This window comes from Cervus canadensis, chromosome 6, assembly GCF_019320065.1.
Source record: "Cervus canadensis isolate Bull #8, Minnesota chromosome 6, ASM1932006v1, whole genome shotgun sequence".
NCBI lineage: Eukaryota > Metazoa > Chordata > Mammalia > Artiodactyla > Cervidae > Cervus > Cervus canadensis.
In genome coordinates, this window is record NC_057391.1 from 6363061 (window position 1) to 6384912 (window position 21852).

General features: G+C 43.7%; 1 protein-coding gene across 1 annotated transcript in view; it reads left to right on the plus strand.

The window, feature by feature from the left end:
* ANKDD1B (ankyrin repeat and death domain containing 1B) overlaps positions 1-19357 on the plus strand; it is a 64115-nt gene extending 44758 nt beyond the window's left edge. Inside the window, 4 exon segments of the mRNA XM_043472815.1 lie at positions 3312-3398; positions 7919-8017; positions 10473-10571; positions 19089-19357. Of these exon segments, the coding sequence (XP_043328750.1) occupies positions 3312-3398; positions 7919-8017; positions 10473-10571; positions 19089-19178 (375 nt within the window). The 3' untranslated portion in view covers positions 19179-19357.
* The last annotated feature ends 2495 nt before the right edge of the window (positions 19358-21852 follow it).

Here is a 21852-nt window from a genome sequence, read left to right on the forward strand (position 1 = left end):
CAACATCAGTCCTTCCAATGAAAATTCAGGACTCATTTCCTTTAGGATGGACTGGTTGGATCTCCTTGCAGTCCAAGGGACGCTCAAGAATCTCCTCCAACACCACAGTTCAAAAGCATCAGTTCTTTGGCGCTCAGCCTTCTTTATGGCCCAACTCTCACATCTGTACATGACTCCTGGAAATAACATGGCTTTGACTATACGGACCTTTGTTGGCAGAGTGGCAGAGGTTACTTTTTTTTTTTTCAGAGGTTACTTTTTAATATGCTGTCTAGGTTTGTCATACCTTTCCTTCCAAGGAGCAACCATCTTTTAATTTTATGGCTATAGTCACCATCCACAGTGATTTTGGAGCCCAAGAAAATAAAATGTTATTGCTTCCACTTTTCCCCCTTCTAATTGCCATGAAGTGATGGAACCAGATGCTATGATCTTAGTCTTTTGGACCATGAGTTTTAAGCCAGCTTTATCGCTCTCTTCTTTCACTTTTATCAAAAGGCTCTTTAGTTCCTCTTCACTTTATGCTATTAGAGTGGTATCATCTGCGTATCTGAGGTTGTTGATATTTCTCCTGGGAATCTTGTATTTCATGCAGCCCAGTATTTTGCATAATGTACTCTACACATAAGTTAAATAAGCAGGGTAACAATATACAGTTTTGATGTACTCCTTCCCCAATTTGGGACCAGTTCATTGTTCCATGTCCGGTTCTAACAACAGTTTCTTGACCTGCATACAAGTTTCTCAGAAGACAGGTAAGTGGTCTGGTATTCCCATCTCTTAAAAATTTTTCCACAGTTTGTTGTGATCCACAGTCAAAGACTTTAGCATAGTCAATGAAGCAGAAGTAGCTATTTTTCTGGAATTTCCTTTCTTTCTCCATGATCCAGTGGATGTTGGCAGTTTGACCTCTGCCTTTTCTAAACCCAGCTTGTACATCTGGAAGTTCTCAGTTTATGTACTGTTGAAGCCTAGCTTGAAGGATTTTGAGTATAACCTTGATAGCATGTGAAATGAACACAGTTATATGGCAGTTTGAATATTCTTTGGCATTGCCCTTCTTTGGGATTGGAATGAAAATTGACTTTTTCCAGTCCTCTGGCCGCTGCTGAGTTTTTCAAGTTTGTTGACATATTGACTGTAGCACTTTTAGACCACCCTAATTTATGATTGATTTCTTAGAACTCTGCCCATACTTGAAAATTTGAGGGAAGTGAAAAAATTTAACCTACAAATTGTTTACAGTGTAATGAATACTTTATGAATATTGCATTTAACAATCAATGAAGTATGACTATGTTGATTAAATATTTATTCAACTCAATTTTGTGGTTATCTTTTGGTATTTTGGAACCAGCTTTTTTTTTTTTTTAAGATTTCAAATATTTCTTTGGTGCTTAAAAAGTCTGAAGGTCGTACACTCTGTGCCCATTGTGTCTTGGGGATGAAATGCCACAGGCCCCTACAGCTCTTTGGGTTCCTGGCTTTGGGCTCTTTACAAACCTGTTTCTGTATCAGATCCTTCCATTAGGGGACAATTCCTACCATTCTGATCTCAGTCTAGATGTCACCCTATCCAAGAAAGTTTTCTTGATCACTCACTGGAAAATAATCATCCAGTCACGCTATTTCACTTCTCACTCTAGCATGCTCATTGCCACTAGCTGATGTTATTCTTCTAATAATATCTAGATTCTAATAGATGGATTTATTCTAAATCTGTTGATTTATTGATCTACCAGTCTACTGACCTATATATCAATTGATTGTCCACCCCTACTGGAATGTAACGTCAGAGATGTTGTCAGTCTAATCATGTCCACACCCCCACTATCTAACATAGGGTCTGACACATAATAAGTGCTCAATAAATTTTTGTGGCTTAATTGAGATGATAGTTAAGATCATTGTACACCTTTACTAGCTCATGTATTTCCCAAGTATTGTGATGATTTGAGAAAAAGAGGTAGGATGGTGTGGTTGGCAGAATAACAGCCCCCAAAGATGTCCACATTAGGATCCTGGGAACCTGTGAGTTTGTGAAGTTACAGGGCAAAGGGGAATTAAGGTTGATCATCATCTGACCCTACAAAGAGATTATCCAGGTGAGCCTAATGTAATCACAAGGGTCCTTTCAAGCAGAAGGATGAGGCCAGCAAGGAGGTCAGGGGGATGTAACATGAGAAGGACTGAGCACCCCATTGCTGACTTTAAGGTAAAGGAGGGGGGCTGAGAGCCAAGGGGTGTGTGTGGCTTCTACAGACTGAAAAAGGCAAAGAAATGGATTCTCCTGAAGGCCTCCCTATAGGACTTTTCTTTTCACTCAGTGAGACTCATTTCAGACTTCTGACCTCTAGAACTGTAAGATAATACATCTGTATTGTTTAAGGCACTTACATTTGTGGTGATTTGTTATTCGCAGCAATGGAAAACTAATAATATAGGTGGTTCTGTTATTGTCGCAGAGGAAGACATAGAGGCCCATTCTTGAGAGGCCATTTATTCAAAGTCATTTAGGCATTTAGCTCAAGCTAGATTCCCATTGGTCAGAGTGTGTATCAATCCTGCGAGTATTTGTTCCACTTGCCTATCACTTTATAACCAACCAATTCAAAGCACAGTGGCTTAGAACCATACGCTATTATCTTCAAGCTTTTCTTCTTGCAAGGACTTTTGCAGGAGGACAGGATAATCAGGGGCTTCCCAAGTGGCCCAGTGGTAAAGAATCCCCCTGCAATGCAGGAAACGCAGGAGACGTGGGCTTGATCCCGGGGTCAGGAAGATCCCCTGGAGGAGGAAGTGGCAACCCACTCCAGTATTCTTGCCTGGAGAATTCCATGGACAGAAGAGCCTGGTGGACCACAGTCCGTGGGGTCGCAAAGAGTTGGACACAAGTGAGCCACTAACACTTTCATGCTGTTATGAGGTGGTGCCTGCAAGGGGACAGTAGCTAGTAAATAGTCAGAATGAGAGGGTTGAGGCATTTCTGGGGCCAATACCAAGTTCATCTCTTCGGGCTCAAGGAGAGGGTTAGCTGGGTATATAGAGAGAAGTCTTGGCCCCAGTTCACTTCGTATTTCCTGGCTTTAGCTCATATTTGCCTGAGGCATGCCTAGGACCTGACTCTTCACCTAGAAGCAACAAAGAGCACCACCCCCCTGCCCAATAATCAGAAGCACATTGAATTTTCTCTTTAAAAGAGTCATACTGTTTCATTGTATTCATTGATAACCATGAGAAGAACACCAGAAAGCATGCTGGATTCTAATGGGAATCCCTCCCTGCCTTTTCTCTCCACCTGTCTCTTACAGATCAATATCAGTGCAACCCAGAACGGCCGTGCATCACTTGTCAGCTTTCTTCTCAGTGAGAACGTTGATCTGCACCAGAAGATGGAAGTGAGTCTAAGGTAACATGGACTTGGATCCCAGTTCTGAGGCTTGGCTGTGCTGTAAGATGCTGCTTGCAGATACACTGGGGAGGGGAAGGGGAGGAACGGTGATCACAAAGGAGGAATTCTTTCTGGGAGGGCTGACCAACTCCTTTTGCAGACTGACTTTTAATCATGAGAAATAGAATCCGAGGGCTGAATTTTAGAAAGTTGTTGCAGTTCCTGAACAAAACGAAATCTTTGTGTTTTAAATATTTATATTTGCCGCAGTTAAACTTTCTCATGTGTCTGGAGATGGCCATTCTTGTATTAAATTTATCAGTCTGGGAAAATGATGAAGCTGCTGTTAATAGGCAGGAGAAGGATTATTTTTCCCCCTTTGCTGACCGATTTTGTTTTTCTTTTGAAAGTCAGTCATTTGTACTGATTTAGGTTTTCTGAAGTTGGCCCTGGCAAAATTAACAAAGGCCATCTGTGCTGGAATTAGATGCTATTTTTCACTCTACTTTCATTTCTCCTGGGAGAATATTCTTTCCTCTGATCTTGCTTAAGCCATTACTATTTATTGTATTAACTGGAGAGAAGGGATGTGATTTAAACCAGGATTGGTAGTTTCTGGAGAATGGCATGAGAAGCTCTGAATTTGCCTGGTCTATCCAAGGATGCCTCCTGTTTCTCAGGAGGTTTTGGGGTCACAGCAAGGCTGGTAGTCCCAGCAGGAAGGGCCCTCCCTATGTCCCTGGGATTAGGGATCTGTTCTCTTTTTTCATGCTTGGTGTCATAGAAACCAGGCCCTCCCAGAGCAGAAGAGGTCTGTATGGAAAGCCTGCCCCTCCACCCCATCTGTCTCTGACTGCCCATGCTCACCCTTGGATAGTCTGATGTACACAGCTTTAGGTCCCATCTGCCCCTCCTTTCCTCCTGCTCTGAGTACTGCTGGGTTCTTTGCTCAATCACTGTATCTTTCTTCCATCCATATACCCCTGTGGGAAGGAGGCTGGTGTTGATGTTGGAGTCAGAAAGATCTGGGTTCGAATCCTCTCTCTGCCACCTCCTAGCTCAGATGCCTCAGGAGGTGATTTAACCTCTGTGTCTCGAATTGATAGCTTAGGTGATTCAGGATCTCCAAAGAAGAAGATTGAGCTTCTGGACCAGGCACCAGGCTTGATCACTCAAGAGCTTTTGTGTAGCAGAGTTTTATTAAAGTATAAGAAGGGGCAGAGAAAGCTTCTGACATAGACATCTGAAGGGGGATAGAGAGTGCCCCCCTTGCTGGTGTTAGCAAGGGAGTTAGATACTTTTTAATTACTTATTACAGTGAATCAAAAGAATGTCTAAGGTGGTAAAGATCTTACTAGACCCACTCCCACAATTTACATTTTAAGATGACAGGATTAGAACTAACAATAGAAAGATCTTACCAGACCCACTCCCATAATATACAATTTAAGATAACAGAATTAGTCAGAAGGTTTTCAAGAAGGAGAAACTGTCCTCAAGCAGGATACATTGTTGTTATATAATCCTTAGTACAGAGTTTAAACTGAGTTGTTTGTTGTGTTATCATCAGTTCTGGGCTTAAAGCAAAAACATTTTATGTGACTAAGACTATGGAATGTAGAGAGAAAAAAAAGACTTTGTCATTTCCTCCTCCTTGAGAATTCCAGACCCCTGTCTCCTCTTTGAGAGCCCCAGGCCCTTTTCTCCTCCTCAGGGACCCGGACTTTTTATCAACCTGCCTAGGAACTGACTCTCTCAGTATGTAAAGTGTGGAATAGAAGACCTAACTGCTGGGGTGGTTGTGACTGAAAAGCTGTCAGCCTAGTGTTTTAAACAGTATTAACTGCTGGGGATATGAGAATATTAACTGTGTGGATGTAAGAGTTGGACTATAAAGAAAGCTGAGCACAGAAGAATTGATGCTTTTGAACTGTGGTGTTGGAGGAGACTCTTGAGAGTCCCTTGGACTGCAAGGAGATCCAACCAGTCCATCCTAAAGGAGATCAGTCCTGAATATTCATTGGAAGGACTGATGCTGAAGCTGAAACTCCAATACTTTGGCCACCTGATGGGAAGAAATGACTCACTGGAAAAGACCCTGAGGCTGGGAAAGATTGAAGGTGGGAGGGGCAGGGGATGACAGAGGATGAGATGGTTGGGTGGCATCACTGACTCAATGGACATGGGTTTGAGCAAGCTCTAGGAGTTGGTGATGGAGGGAGGCCTGGCGTGCTGCAGTCCGTGGGGTCGCAAAGAATCGGACACGACTGAGCGACTGAACTGAACTCAACTACTGGGGACGTGAGTGTGTAGTAGTACCCTTGGGAGGACGCGTTGTATGTGCGTACCCGATGCTGACTAACGTCATGTCTCTGCTTGAGCGGCACCGTGCCCCGTCCTCTGCACCCACCCTCGAGGCATCTGCACCCCTTCTCTCCCCTCCCTCAGCCTCTCAGCCAGCTTCTGTGGTCCACACGGTTTCACTGCATCCGCTCCCTGCGCCCCAACCCCGCCCCTCCCCTCTAGATGCCCCTCACCTGACTCTCACACCTTAACTGTGTCCTCCTCGCCTTTTTTCATCCTGCAGCTGCCTTTTCTACCCCCAGGGAGGTGTTTTCTCTGGAGCCCCCGGGGCCAGGGGCAGCTGGGTAGGAGTGAGGCAGCCAGAGGCTGTGTGTGTGAGTGTGCAGGGGGGCACTGAGCCTGGCAGAGCTGGTGAGAAGCCTGCGCTGCAGGTGACTGAGCGCGTGGCTGGAAGACAGGCATTTTAGCCACAAAGGGGGAGGAAAGCAGGCTGTAGGGGCTTGGCGAATACGCGGTGGTCAGACTGCACCCGCGGGAGGGCTGAGCATGGACTGTACCCTCGGTGAGGGGGTGTTAGTCCCCCAACCCGCTCTAGGTGAGGAAGGAATTCATAGGGCCTGGACTCCATCTCAGGCCTGTCTGTGCTGATCATGCGCGGCCACCTCTCCAGTGGACTCTGAACTCTGTGCTTAGCGCCTGTGGGAATGACAATGGAAGGATAAGACCCCCCTCTGGGCAGGGCAATCTTGAAGAAGAGAAAACAGACACTAATCACCCCTGCCTCCGGACACTATCTATCAGAATGTAAGCACAGGCTTGTCAGTTATTAACTATCTGGAATGTAACTGCAGGCTTATTGATTATTGACTGTTTGAACACATAACACGTGAATGATGGGATTATTGTGGTTGTATTTACCCTTCCTTTGTTTATGTAAGTCTCAAGGGAATTGGGGTAGTGGGTTTGGACACATGGGGTATAAAAGATTTTCACAAATGCTGGTCGGGGTCCTTGGCTAAGAGGAGACTCTGCCTTGGGCCCGCCGGTGTAATAAACTGCACTCCACTATCTGCACTGTCCTTCTGAGTGAGTCTGTTTCCCGGAAAGCATGGCTATAACATTGGGAGAAAAAGCCCTAGTTCAAGGCAAGTTAGGAAATATGGAATATGACTGCTATTGTGGTTATTCCCACTGCACTTTAGCTCTTTGAAGGCTCTGAGAAGTCCCGCAGTTAAGCTATTCAGTAGTTTCTTAGTCTTCATGTTTGAGCTCAGATGTCAATTCTTCAGGAAAGCTTTTTTCTGACCTCTGGCAAGTTTGGCCCTCAGCCCCCCCGCACACATGCTATCTTACTACTCTGCAGTTTTCCTCCAAGGTACTTAACACAATTAGTAACCGTATATTTATTTTGTGACTTAAAAAAAATCAATGTCACTTTCCCTACTTGATGAACGATTCCTGAGGCTGGGCCATGTTCACCACTGAACCCCTTGTTCTTGTTCAGTCGCTCGGTCATGTCCGGCTCTTTGTGGTCCCATTGCCCGCAGCACACCAGGCTTGCCTTCCTTCACTATCTCCCAGAGTTGGCTCAAACTCATGTCCATTGAGTCAGTGACGCCATCCAACTCTCTCGTCCTCTGTCATCCCCTTCTCCTCCTGTCTCCAATCTTTCCCAGCATCATGTCTTTTCCAGTGAGTCAGCTCTTCATATCAGATGACCAAAGTATTGGAGCTTCAGCTTCAGCATCAGTCCCTCCAGTGAAAATTCAGGTCTGATTTCCTTTAGGATTGACAGGTTTGATCTTGCTGTCTAAGGGACTCTCAAGAGCCTTTCCAGCACCGCAGTTAGAAAGCATCAATTCTTCAGTGCTCAGCCTTCTTTATGGTCCAACTCTCACATCCATACAGGACTACTGGAAAAACCATAGATTTCATCCATTCATAGGCTCTGACTGAACCCCTAGCATCCTGAAGAGAGCCTGGCTTATAGTAGGTGTTCAGAATCAAGTTCTAGAATAAATGATGCGGGAGGTGGGGTTGCTGGTGAGCATGTTAGCTGTGCGACCTCGGCAGGCAAGTGATTGCTGAAGACTTACTGAAGGACTCGCCACCATGCTGGGCCGTGTCAGTGTTCAGGGGGTTATCTGCTGAAATGGGTCACTTTTTTATCTGAATGTTGAAGCCAGAATTTTTTGAATTTGAAATTGTCATTTGTTTCTGCAGCCGAAGGTGTCCCCTCTTCATTTAGCTGTTCTCAACAACCATGTCACAGTGGTGAACAGCTTATTAAGTGCACGGCATGACGCTGATATCTTAAATCTGGTAAGCCAGCAAGTCAGAACCTGGAGAGTCAGTTTTCTTGTTTCAACTCAGTGTGTGTTTAAGGGTGGTTTTGATCAAGTTCGAGGTTCCTGGGAGGAACAGGCACATTCATTTTTTATCCTTTTCCTCCTCTCACCCTCACTCCCACTTGCACACACATATTTTGTCTTTTTCAAATGCACAACTGGGATTCAGCCAGTGCATTATTAAACTGTTCACATTTAACAGGCCCAGTGCTTTGGATAGATAAACAGTAGCTCGGAGGTAAATTGCCAGAGCCTCTTTAAATCAAAAGCTGCTCCCCCAGTGTGAAATGTTGTAGTTGGCAGAGAACACTTTTCCCCCAGAAGGAAGCTTTGTATGACAGACCATAAGGCAAAAGAGACCTCTTGAAATTTTTAAAAAAAAAATCACCATGAATTCAGTCCATTGGAGCAGAATCAAATGTTCCGTAGAAGGCATCCATCACTGGCTAGAAATGGAAATGTTGAGGTGGAAGAATTAAGAGGATGGGGGTGGGTGCTGTCTGCACCGGGCCTCGCTGTGGGACGGGCTGCCCTCTTCCAGAGGCCAGGAGTGGGAAGGAAAACTCTCAGAGAGAGGGGTCTTAACCCATGAGCCTCGGGACCTCTCCCTCCTTCCTGGCTGCCCCCTCCAAGGTCAGGAGTGGCCATGATTGGTGAGGATGCCTGAACTTACCCACTGGGTAGTCCTCGGTTTCCTCATCTGTGAAGCCAGAGCACTGATTCCCATCTCTGCTCCAGCTCCAACCTGTGAGGTCACTGGTGCCCTGAGCTGAATGGGGACTTAACTCCCTGTCCGTCCCTTCCTTCCCCAGGGACCATTCTCCTCCCTGGTCTTCTACTATCCCAAAAGTGTGGGGGAAGAGAAATCCCCCTTGTTATTAAACATACATGTGTGTTTAGATATGTTAATGCCCCAGATCTTTTCTTATGGGCAGCATCTTTCTCTCCACAAGGACAGAACTCACAAGTGGTTCTGGTTTCACCAGAATTGGCTACCTCCACTCCAGCAAATGAGGCTTGCTAGACCGCCATCCAGGGTGTCAAACTCCTCATCACTGATGGTTTTTGTTAGACTAGGAATACACACAGTGTATAAAAGTAAGGAGACATAAATAAGCTAAAAAACTTACAATTTGGTTCTAATCCCCCCAAAGAAAGAGAGCTCTCTTAATATTTAGGTTGCATTTCCTGCCCTCTGGACTTCTAGCAGTTTTGCCATTGGGAGGTTTTGTGAGTATTTGGTGTGTGACACTTGTCTCTGTTCCATGTTGGTACAGACTTTCAATCAGTCTGTCAGTGTTTTTTCCATATCTTAGATAATGAGCCTCCAGAGGGGCGCATTGCCACGTAAAAGTGGGTCTTTAGTGAATGCTTTTTGATATTAATTCTGTTAACATGCCAAGCAGGTTGGCCCTGTGCTCTGGGAGGAAGAGTCCTGGACTAGATGCTTCTGCCCAGCTGTGTGACGCTGGGAGAGTCGCTTCGTCCCCCTGGTGTAGGAGTGGGGCTAGATCACAACCAGTGTTCCTGTCCGTGCTAACGTTTTAGAAGTGCCTTCACATCAGAGTTTCTTTTGGTGGGAGGTGTAAGACGGGTGACTTTCTTGTGATTTCATCTATTTCTCTGAGACTCTCTTGTCCTTTTTGTGGGAAAATGGTTATTTCAGAAAGGAATTAAAAGCTGACACTCCTTTTATACACTATAATGTATAATAGAGAAAAGCATCAAGAAGGCAGTAAAAATAACCTCTAATCCCTCCATCTAGATGTTATCATTCTTAACATCACCAATGCAATTTCTTCTCTTCCTCTATTTCTATATGTAAATTGAGCTCAGCCAGAGAGTGTTTTTCCCTAAGGTTTTAAATGTTACAAGCACTTTTCCATTTTTACAAATCTCTGAAATTATTTTTTATTGTGGCAAAATAGATGTAGCATAAAACTTAACTATTGTAACCATTTCTAAGTGTACAGTTAGGTGGCATTAAGCATATTGACCATGTGCATAACTCTCACACTGTCTCCAGAGTTTTATCTTTCTAAACTGAAAACTCATACTCATTAAAAAGTAATTCCTTATTCCTGCCTCCTCGACACACCATTTCACTGTATCTCTATGAAATTACTACTGTAGGTGTCCCTTATTGAAATTATTTTAAGAAGTTATTTGTGATGCCTACTTTTCCCATATGTGCATATACCATAATTTATCTCATGAGTCTCCTTATTAAGCATGTAACTTCCTTTCAATCTTTCATTGTTATAAATAACAGCAATGAATGTCTCCTGTTCCTGTTTAAAAATAAGTTAGCTTATCTGTTTTCCCTTATGCCTGTGGAGGACACCTTTGCTTTCCCTTTGTCTTTTTATTATGCAACTCTCTTCTCTCTTTAACATGCTGAATTATATTTTTGAAATTTTTCATGGCAGAGGCTGCAGACTCCTTTGCATGTAGTTGCTGATCTTGGAAATGTGGAACTTGTGGAAACCCTGCTGAAGGCTGGCTGTAACTTGAAGATTGTTGACAAGGTCAGTCCATGGACTTCACTCTGTTTAACTGAGCTGCTTGCTGAGTCCTCCCTGTTGGCTGTGAGCCTTGAGAGGCAGGATTAGAATCAGTTCAGTTCAGTCGCTCAGTCGTGTCTGACTCTGTGACCCCATGGAGTACAGCATGCCAGGCCTCCTTGTCCATCACCAACTCCCAGAGTTTACCCAAACTCATGTCCATTGAGTTGGTGAATGCCATCCAACCACCTCATCCTCTGTCGTCCCCTTCTCCTCCTGCCCTCAATCTTTCCCAGCATCGGGGTCTTTTCCAATGAGTCAGTTCTTGGCATCAGGTGGCCAAAGTATTGGAGTTTCAGCTTCAACATCAGTGCTTTCAATGAATATTCAGGACTGATTTCCTCTAGGATGGACTGGTTGCATCTCCTTGCAGTCCAAGGGACTCTCAGAGTCTTCTCCAACACCACAGTTCAAAAGCATCAACTCTTCGGCGCTCAATTTTCTTTATAGTCCAACTCTCACATCACATGACTACTGGAAAAACCATAGCTTTGACTAGATGGACCTTTGTTGGCAAAGTAATGTCTCTGCTTTTTAATATGCTGTCTAGGTTGGTCACAGCTTTTCTTCCAAGGAGCAAGCATCTTTTAATTTCATGGCTGCAGTCACCATCTGCAATGCTTTTGGAGCCCCCCAAAAAGAAAGTCTCTCACTGTTTCCACTGTTTCCCCATCTATTTGCCATGAAATGATGGGACCAGATGTCATGATCTTCATTTTTTGAACGTTGAGCTTTAAGCCAACTTTTTCACTCTCCTCTTTCACTTTCATCAAGAGGCTCTTTAGTTCCTCTCTGCTGTCTGCCATAAGGGTGGTGTCATCTGCATATCTGAGGTTATTGATATTTCTCCTAGCAATCTTGATTCCAGTTTGTGCTTCATCCAGCCCAACATTTCATATGATGTATTCTGCATGTAGGTTAAATAAATAGGGTGAAAATATACAGCCTTGATGTATTCCTTTCCCAATTTTGAACCAGTCCATTGTTTCATGTCTGGTTCTAACTGTTGCTTCTTGACCTGCATACAGATTTCTCAGGTGGCAGGTTAAGGTGGTCGGTATTCCCACCTCTTAAAGAATTTTCCACAGTTTGTTGTGATCCACACAGTCAAAGACTTTGGCATAGTCAATAAAGCAGAAGTAGATGCTCTACTGGAATTCTCTTGCATTTTCTATGATCCAACGGATGCTGGCAATTTGATCTCTGGTTCCTCTGCTTTTTCTAAATCCAACTTGAACATCTGGAAGTTCTCAATTCACATGCTGTTGAAGCCTAGCTTGGAGAATTTTGAGCATTACTTTCCTAGCATGTGAGATGAGTGCAATTGTATGGTAATTTGAACATTCTTTGGCATTGTCATTCTTTGAGATTGAAATGAAAACTGATGTTTTCCAGTCCTGTGGCCACTGCTGAATTTTCCAAATTTGCTGGCATATTGAGTGCAGCACTCAACATCTAAGACAATATAAGTATATACTATTGTAAAAAAGGATGGAGGAATGGACTAAGGGTATGATATATTTATGTTTCTGTTTATACATAAGGAAACTCTGGAAAGAAGAGAAGAAATTTATGATAATGGGTATGTATGGCAAGGATAGCATGAGAGCCAGACAATAGAGGGTAGGGGTGGATGGGAAATGTTTACTAGAAAATCTTTACTAATTTGTAAATTCTTGGACCTTGTGAATTTATCATCTTTTTAAAAAAAATAAATAATTTGTATTTTAAAATGTATATTTTATTGTTGAGGATAAAAATTATTAACAACTTATCTCAATTAAAACTGGGATGTTAATATCAAGATACAAGGTTTCTAGTGCTCGCTTCGGCAGCACATATACTCAAGATACAAGGTTTCTCCAATTTAGGTCCATTTCACAAAAGATAGAAGACACAGAAGAACTATACAAAAATGATCTTCACGACCCAGATAATCACAATGGTGTGATTACTCACCTAGAGCCAGCCATCCTGGAATGCAAAGTCAAGTGGGCCTTAGGAAGCATCACTGTGAACAAAACTAGTGGAGGTGATGGAATTCCAGTTGAGCTATTTCAAAGCCTAAAAGATGATGCCGTGACAGTGCTGCATTCAATATGCCAGCAAATTTGGAAAACTCAACAGTGGCCACAGGACTGGAAAAGGTCAGCTTTCATTCCAACCCCAAAGAAAGGCAATGCCAAAGAATGCGCAAACTACTGCACAATTGCACTCATCTCACACACTAGTAAGGTAATGCTCAAAATTCTCCAAGCTAGGCTTCAACAGCATGTGAATTGAGAACTTCCAGATGTTCAAGCTGGATTTAGAAAAGGCAGAGGAACCAGAAATCAAATTGCCAGCATCCGTTGGATCATAGAAAATGCAAGAGAATTCCAGTAGAGCATCTACTTCTGCTTTATTGACTATGCCAAAGTCTTTGACTGTGTGGATCACAACAAACTGTGGAAAATTCTTTAAGAGGTGGGAATACCGACCACCTTACCTGCCACCTGAGAAATCTGTATGCAGGTCAAGAAGCAACAGTTAGAACCGGACATGAAACAATGGACTGGTTCAAAATTGGGAAAGGAATACATCAAGGCTGTATATTTTCACCCTATTTATTTAACCTACATGCAGAATACATCATATGAAATGTTGGGCTGGATGAAGCACAAACTGGAATCAAGATTGCTAGGAGAAATATCAATAACCTCAGATATGCAGATGACACCACCCTTATGGCAGACAGCAGAGAGGAACTAAAGAGCCTCTTGATGAAAGTGAAAGAGGAGAGTGAAAAAGTTGGCTTAAAGCTCAACGTTCAAAAAATGAAGATCATGACATCTGGTCCCATCATTTCATGGAAATAGATGGGGAAACAGTGGAAACAGTGAGAGACTTTCTTTTTGGGGGGCTCCAAAAGCATTGCAGATGGTGACTGCAGTCATGAAATTAAAAGACGCTTGCTCCTTGGAAGAAAAGCTGTGACCAACCTAGACAGCATATTAAAAAGCAGAGACATTACTTCGCCTATAAAGGTCCATCTAGTCAAAGGTATGATTTTTCCAGTAGTCATATATGGATGTGAAATTTGGACTGTAAAGAAGGCTGAGCACCGAAGAATTGATGCTTTTGAAGTGTGGTGTTGGAGAAGGCTCTTGAGGGCCCCTTGGACTGTGAGGAGAGCTAACCAGTCCATCCTAAAGGAAATCAACCTGAATTTTAATTGGAAGGACTGATGCTGAGGCTGAAGCTCTAATACTTTAGCCGCCTGATGCAAGGAGCCGAGTCATTGGAAAAGACCCTGGTGCTGGGGAAGATTGAAGGCAGGAGGAGAAGGGGGTGATAGAGGATGAGGTGGTTGGATGGCATCACCGACACAATGGGCATGAGTTTGTGCAAGCTCCGGAAGATAGTTAAGGACAGGGAAACCTGGCGTGCTGCAGCCCATGGGTTGCCAAGAGTCGGACCTGATTGAGGGACTGAAGGACAACACGCTGTCCTACATTAGTGTTTTTCCCCTTGCCAGTATAAAGCAGTATACTTTATATATAAGTATATAAGCACTTGGAGAGAGTTTCTTCTCTTGTTACAGTTACATAATGGACTGTGGTAAGAACACAACATCATTTGTTTAGTTTCCAACTCATGGGCATTTAAATTATCCTTGTATGCTTAGGGTAAGTCACTTCAGTTGTGTCCAACTCTATGCAACCCTATGGTCTATAGCCCACCAGGCTCCTCTGTCCATAGAATTCTCGATACAAGAATACTGGAGTGGGTTGCCATGCCCTCCTAATGGCATCTTCCCGACCCACCCAGGGACTGAACCCATATCTCCTATGCCTCCTGCACTGGCATGTGGGTTCTTTACCACTAGCATTACCTGGGAAGCTTGTCAGATCTTAGTTCCCTGAACAGGGATCAAACCCACGCTCCCTGCATTGATAGCATGGAATCTCAACCACCAGATCACCAGGGAGGTCTCCATTAACCATTTTTAAATGTCCAGTTCTGTAATGTTAAGAACATTCACTTTGTTATATGGCCAACCTCCAGAACATTTTCATCTTACAAAACTGAAACTCTATAAACCATACCATTCATTTCTTCCTCTCCTAGCCCCATTCTACCTCCTGTCTCTGAATTTGACTGCTCTGGGTACCTCATCTAGGTGGAATCTTATGGTATTTTCCCTTTTGTGACTGCGTACTCAAGGCTCAACCAAGTTGCAACATGTATCAGAATTTCCTTCCTTTTTAAGGTTGAATAATATTCCCTTGTAAATATGCCACCTTTTGCTCATCTGTGAGTGGACATTTGGGTTGCTTGCACCATTAAGCCATATTGTATATTTGTTTTTAAAGATGGACAGCTTTATTTCTTGCATGTGATGCAATTCTACAGGCTCAACCATGGAGGGGTTTGGGTGACCATCTGTTAGGCCCCAGCTTTCCTGAAGAGATATAAAAGAAGACATTGTGTGGCAGCTCTGCTAGGTACTCACACTCACTCACAATCACATCTTAGTTCAATTCTTGCGTCTCTTCTGTGAGGTGGATGAAATTATCCCAGTTTTTAAGAGAAGACATGGGAGGTTTTTGATGTTGTAAAACATCAACATTGTAAGAGGCAAGGCTGAGCATCAAAGCCAAAGCTATTGGCTGCTTGGCTCCCCAGCACTTCTAGAAGTTGCAGTTTTTCCTTCTAGGTCTTTACCGTCACTGGTCATGAGCTCAGGGCATCCCTGATTCCCATTGCAAGCCTGCATCCTCCCTAGTCCATTTCAAGACCACACATTTCATGTTTGTGGACTCTGAAGTGGTGGAATGTTATTTTACTTGTCTCTGTATGTCAGTTTTCTTTTTCTGAACATAAAGTATACAGTTTATAAAACATAGAAAAGCACAGGGGAGGAAAACAAAACCAGCCGTATTTCCATCCCTTAGGTGAAATTCCACCAGTGGTGGCTCATTAACTCCATTAACATTTAGTGTTAGTGTTGGTTTGTCCAAAAAGTTCAATTAGGTTTTTCTGTCACAGTATCTTACAGAAAAACCCAAAGGTACTTTCGTCCAGCCCAATGTTAACATTTAGCGTTAGTAGCTTCTCATGCTTTCTTTCGTATTTTATTCTATTTTTTCGTCAACAACACCTCCAGGGCAGTCTGGTGAGTAGAGAATCCATAGCATTGGACAGAAACTTACGTTGGGCCCCTAATCAAGTGGATTGAATATTCCAGTGAACATGTCTCTGCTATAGCTCGATTCTCTTTTCAAAGCAAAAGCCACAGTTTCCTGGGCCTCATGATCTGTTTTCCAGATTTCCTTTCTCCTCCTCCCTCTTTTCTCATCGGGTCTGGTGCCTAGTTGGCATCCAGGACATATGTAATTAATGAAGAAAAACTCTCTTTTCTCCCTGTTCCCATGATTTTTACCAAAGATAAGTGACTGTTTCTAAGACTGAATGAAGGTCTGGTCTGGCTTCCCTAGTAGCTCAGATGGTAAAGAATCTGCCTGCAATGCAGGAGACCTGGGTTCGATCCCTGGGTCGGGAAGAATGGCTATCCATTCCAGTGTTCTTGCCTGGTCTATCCTGTGGACAGAGAAGCCTGGTAGGCTACAGTCCGTGGGGTCACAAAGAGTCGGACACGACTGAGTGACTAACACACACACACTGGATGGGAAAGAAGGAGCCAAGTTTGGGGGTAAAGCTGACTTTCCCTGTCCTCTCAGCATTCAGGGTCACAAAGCTCCCAGAGGGCCACGTACCCTCAGCAGCACAAGTATCTGCATTTCTACTCCAGCCATGCTCCCTGCAAAGGTTTTCCTATGAGCTTGAAACCTCTGGCTCTCAGAATGCTGCCTTCCCAAAATAGGCTAATTATGGTGATTCAGACGGCTTTACAAGCCAGAATTTAGATAGCATACAATTAGATGCTTGCTAAATGCCTGCAGAATGAAGTTCTTCTTAATTTCATTACTGTCTCTTTTGATTAGAGGCTGATTACTTTCAGCTCTAATTTTTAGGTTCACCTGGGTCTTAGTGTCTGGACTAGCAGACAAATCATTTGAATTGGTGGGAGTTGCATTTCACAAATACTCAGACATGTGAGAGACTTATCAGGATAAGTTTCTGGATCTCTGAGCATAGAAACATGGGTTTCTGAGGTTGGAACTTCTTTCCGAGGTTCGTTCTTTTCTTTCTTCTTTTTAAAAAAATTTTTTTTTGTTTATTTGGCTGTTCTGGGTCTTTGTTGTGGCATGTGGGATCTAGTTCCCTGACCAGGGATCAAACCTAGGCCTTCTGCATTGGGGACGGGGAGCCTTAGCCTCAGGACATACAGGGAAGTCCCTTCTGAGGTTTTTTCTGACCATTCATTTTGATTATCTTCAGGATCCCTGAGCAGATTTTCCATGGGTCCTTTGGAAAGCAAATGAGAACCAGCATCTTTTGCTTGGGGAAATAGTATAGATGTGTGGCTTAGGCACTGCTCAAAATCTAGGGGAACTGTGAACTATACCCACCTTGACAAAGATATGCCATTTGTAATTTGTGAGGTGCCATATGGGCTCCAAGGACATTTATGCCCCCAAATTAGGTCTAGAACAGCCTTTATTGGTCATTCCAAGGGCTTCTCAGGTGGCGCTGTAGTGAAGAATCTATGTGCCAATGCAGGAGATGGGGGTTTGATCCCTGGGTCGGGAAGATCCCCTGGAGGAGGGCATGGCAACCCACTCCAGTATTCTTGCCTGGAAAATTCCATGGACAGAGGAGACTGGAAGGCTATAGTCCATAGGGTCACAGAGAATCCAACATGACTTAGCAACTGAGCATGCATGAATGATTTGGTTAAGATTCTAACCCCTCATCTTTGTTTAGAGGTGGTATGATATAATAGAAAAATCTCTGGATAGGAGTCCAGGAAGTTGAGTTCTATATTAGTGTTACCATGATTGATATTTATTCTGAATAAAATTCATCCCTTTGCTGTTTTATTACTCCACCCTCCTCAGTAGGTGGCCTTCACTTGCTGATCTAACATGGCTCTTTGGGCTCCTGCCAGCACGTCAGCATTCCACTTGGGGAGGAGGAGGGAAGGAAGGGGAATGACATCCCTCTTCTCTGTAAGGATGCTTCCCAGAAGTTGCATGTGCTGCTTCCTTTATATGCCACTGGTCAGTACTTAGTTCACATACCAAAGGGTAAGAGAGGCTAGGGAAATACTCCGGTGGCCAAATGCCCAGCTAAAATCAGGAGATCTCTTTTAGAAGAAAGGAGGAAAGGCAATTTGGTGGGGGAAGTGGGCATGGGTTATTAGCTAACGTTTGTGCCACAGGTGGAGTTAGCTTTTGGAGGAGAAGTGTGTGTGATCATATTATTTATTTGCTGAGGACTTCCCAGTGCAGTGAGCCAGAGTGACCCCTGCCAATCTTAGAGAAATGCTTGGGTTCTCATTGATAGCGTGTGTATAAAAAAATCACCTGTTGATGGTGGGTCCCTAAGCCACAATCCTTTCTCTTGCCCCATTGACACAGCTCTTGACACTATCAACATCTAGCATCTCTTAGACCATTACCATGTGCCACAAGCGGTTCTAAGTATGCAATATGTGTTATCACACTTGCCCCTCGCCACTACACAGAGGGGAAGTTACTGAGACCTGGGGAAGCTGAGCACTAGCCCACATTTTCCCCACAAGGAAGCAATGTTGGTGGTATAGTTGCTAAGTCGTGTCCGACTCTTGTGACCCCATGGATGTAGCCTGCCAGGCTATTCATCCATAGGATTTTCCAGGCAAGAATACTGGAGTGGATTGCCACAGTTCAGTTCAGTTCAGCCGCTCAGTCATGTCTGACTCTTTGTGACCCCGTGGAGTGCAGCATGCCAGGCCTCCCTGTCTATCACCAACTTCCAGAGCCTACTTAAGTAGGTTGATGACTACTTAATCATGTCCATTGAGTCAGTGATGCCATCCAACCATCTCATCCTCTGTCATCCCCTTCTCCTCCTGCCCCCAATCCCTCCCAGCATCAGGGTCTTTTCAAATGAGTCAACTCCTCGCATGAGGTGGCCACAGTACTGGACTTTCAGCTTCAGCATCAGTCCTTCCAATGAACACCCAGGACTGATCTCCTTTAGGATGGACTGGTTGGATTTCCTTGCAGTCCAAGGGACTCTCAAGAGTCTCCTCCAACACCAAAGTTCAAAAGCATCAATTCTTCGGTGCTCAGCTTGCTTTATAGTCCAACTCTCACGTCTGTACATGACTAGTGGAAAAACCATAGCTTTGACTAGATGGACTTTTGTTGGCAAACTAATATCTCTGCTTTTTAATATGCTGTCTAGGTTGGTCATAGCTTTTTTCCAAGGAGCAAGCGTCTTGTAATTTCCCCAGTAGAGTCAGGATTTGAATCCAGGGCCCCTTATTCCAAAGCTAGAGCTCCTCACCAGTACTCCACATTGTCTGACACTTTGATTTCTGGCTTTTAGCAAGGGAAGACTGCCCTGGCTGTGGCCGCAAGGAGCAGCCGCAGTCTCCGCATGGACGTGCTTACCAAAGCTGAGAGGCACTATGCCTAGAGAGAGGTAAGGAAGGCTCAGTTCAGCTCAGCAGAGGCCTCTTCTCCAACCCCCTCTTCTGACGGGGCGGGAGGGGCGGTCTGTGTGATTCTTTTTCTCTCCCCAGTGGCCAGGGCCCTGTGAGTGTGGTTTCACGCCTCTCGTCCTGTGCTGTTCCGTCCGTGGCGTGACCAGCTGCGTCTCCTCCTCTCCATCCTGTGTTAGCCGCAGTGGTGGGAGCAGAAGAGTAGGCTCAGTGGGGCCAAGCAGGCCCGTCTACGCTGCTGGCTGTGCCTGCCGTCACAGTCTCTGGCTAGATATGGTTCCCCCTGGAAGTTCCCAGACTCCCATTCTACTAAGTGGTCAGGTGTCATTCGGATGGGTTAGTCATGTCTTACTCTTTGTGACCCCATGGACTGTGGCCTGCCAGGTTCCTCTGTCCTTGGGATTCTCCAGGCAAGAATATTGGTGTGGGTTGCCATTCCCTTCTCCAGAGGGTCTTCCTGACCCAGGGATCGAACCCAAGTCTCCTCCATTGCAAGTGGACTCTTTACCATCTGGGCCATCAGTCCTGGTAGGGAAGTTCGTATTTAGTTTTTGTATCTTTGTCTTTTATTTGGCTGCATTATTTAAATTTCAGAAAGCATTAAATCAACAGCAATTCTCAATGTGGCTTTATGATATAAAGTTTAAGTACTACGTTATTTGGACACAATTTTTCTTCCTGTTTTTAACTACAAGCCCACAAAATATAAATACCCAAAGATGGCAAACCAGGTAGGTTTGTGTAAGTTACTTTTTAGAAACAATTAAAACACTTTCACACAAGTATTTACTCTAGCACTGATGAACTATACTACTGAGGATATATGTATTCTAGTAAGAAACCAATAATGAAAATGAGTATGACCATTAGTAAAGGTCAGTCCTATCCACATCTCAAACGTTTGACATTTTTGTGTGCTGCACAGAAATGGTGAAGCTTTTGCTAGGTGGGGATAGAAGAGCTGAAATAGCAGCCAGTGATTATTCAGATACCTTAGGAATCCCAAATTCAAAGATGTTAAAATAAAATCTTTTGCTTTATATTTTTATTAGATATTACTCCTATTTAGAGTTTTGCAGTTTGCGACATGCCACTGTGCTGGCTGTTCAGTACTCAAGTATTCTGCAATGGTCATGCAAACCTTATTCATCTCAAGAATACAAAAACTGGTCACCAGGACATTCCTCTGCCTTCTTGCATCAGTATTCCCTCTGATAGCTGCTACTCATGCAGCATCTCGATAGAATTCCCACCCCCCCCACCCCACCAAGATTCAATTCCTTTGGGCAGGGATTTCGTTACTAGACAACCACCCTCTCCTGTCCTAGACTGAATCCCTGGTCCAACAGGCTGGAGCCAGAATTTAGGTCCTAGTCCCTCTTCCCCTGAGGGAACCTCATGCCCGGAAGGATGTCTAATTTGCCAATGCTGAGAAGTGTCCCCTTAAGGCCTTTTAGGGCAAAATGCACTGATTTGCCTCTTTGCTCACAGTACTGTTTAATTGGCTCAATAATCCTGGTACATGGGGATTATTTCAGAGTCCACTCTGTCCTCCCCAGACTTTTCTTATTTGCCTCTAAGACACAACAAACTTGACAAAGTTGACAACGCTTGACAATTAGAATTCTGTTTAATCGCTCTCCTTTTCCCTCTGATTTCTATTCCATCTTCTTTTTCCTCTTCCTCTTGGTCTAGCCTCACTCTCACTTTCTTAGATCATCACCATGTTTTATTGAGGATGACTTTCCCAGGTTCCATCTTTTTGCTTGTTTCTTAAATGGTTGTTTTCACATTTTCTTTAAAAATAGGAATATTCACTGGTTCTATTTTTAATTCCTGTTAGCATTTTTAGATTCTTTTTCCTAGATGAGAATAAATCATTTTTCTACCAGACGAATAAGGCCTCTTTCCTTGCCAAACTTTAAGATGGAAGAGTTAGATGAACTTTGAAAATCATAAATAATGCACGTCTATAGCTGGTGATGTAGACCCACAGAAAATGCTAAGAGTTGTTAACCCCTGGTGAAAACTGGGATCCTGAAGTCTGGAGTAGGAGGAGGTCTTGTGTTTTTTTTTTTAATATGTATCCTTAACATTTTTTAACCAAATTTATTTATTGCTATTTTATTATTTAAAACTCTGTTATTAAAGAAGCTTATATCCTGGTCTAATATAAAATGGTTCCTAATGAGAAGATTAGAGAAACTGTTGAAATTACCCCTCTCTCTCTCATATCCATTTACTCAACTACCTAACCACCTAATCATCCATCATTAAATTCAATGGTTCAAATGGGAGCTTCCTAACATCTGGCCTGTGCTATTTTAATTTCCACCAGTTTTGGCTTATGTTATTCCTGCAAATAGGTCAGTGCTTTACGGACGAGCTATTAATGCTTCCACTGCCTGTTGAAAAAGACCTGGGCTTTCCAAATCCCTGGCCCTTTCTGTGGCAGCCTGAAGGAAGGCCCGGCCCAATCCTGGAATGCACACACAGGCATGCTTCCAGAGAAATGAAAGTGCTATAGTGCAGAGTTGAGAGCAGAGGCATTTTGTAGCCTTCCCTTTAATTGGTGGTGTTTGGGGTTTTCATCTTCTTCGATTTCACATTTTCAGGAGATGGGATGAGGAGAAAAGAAACAGGACAGCC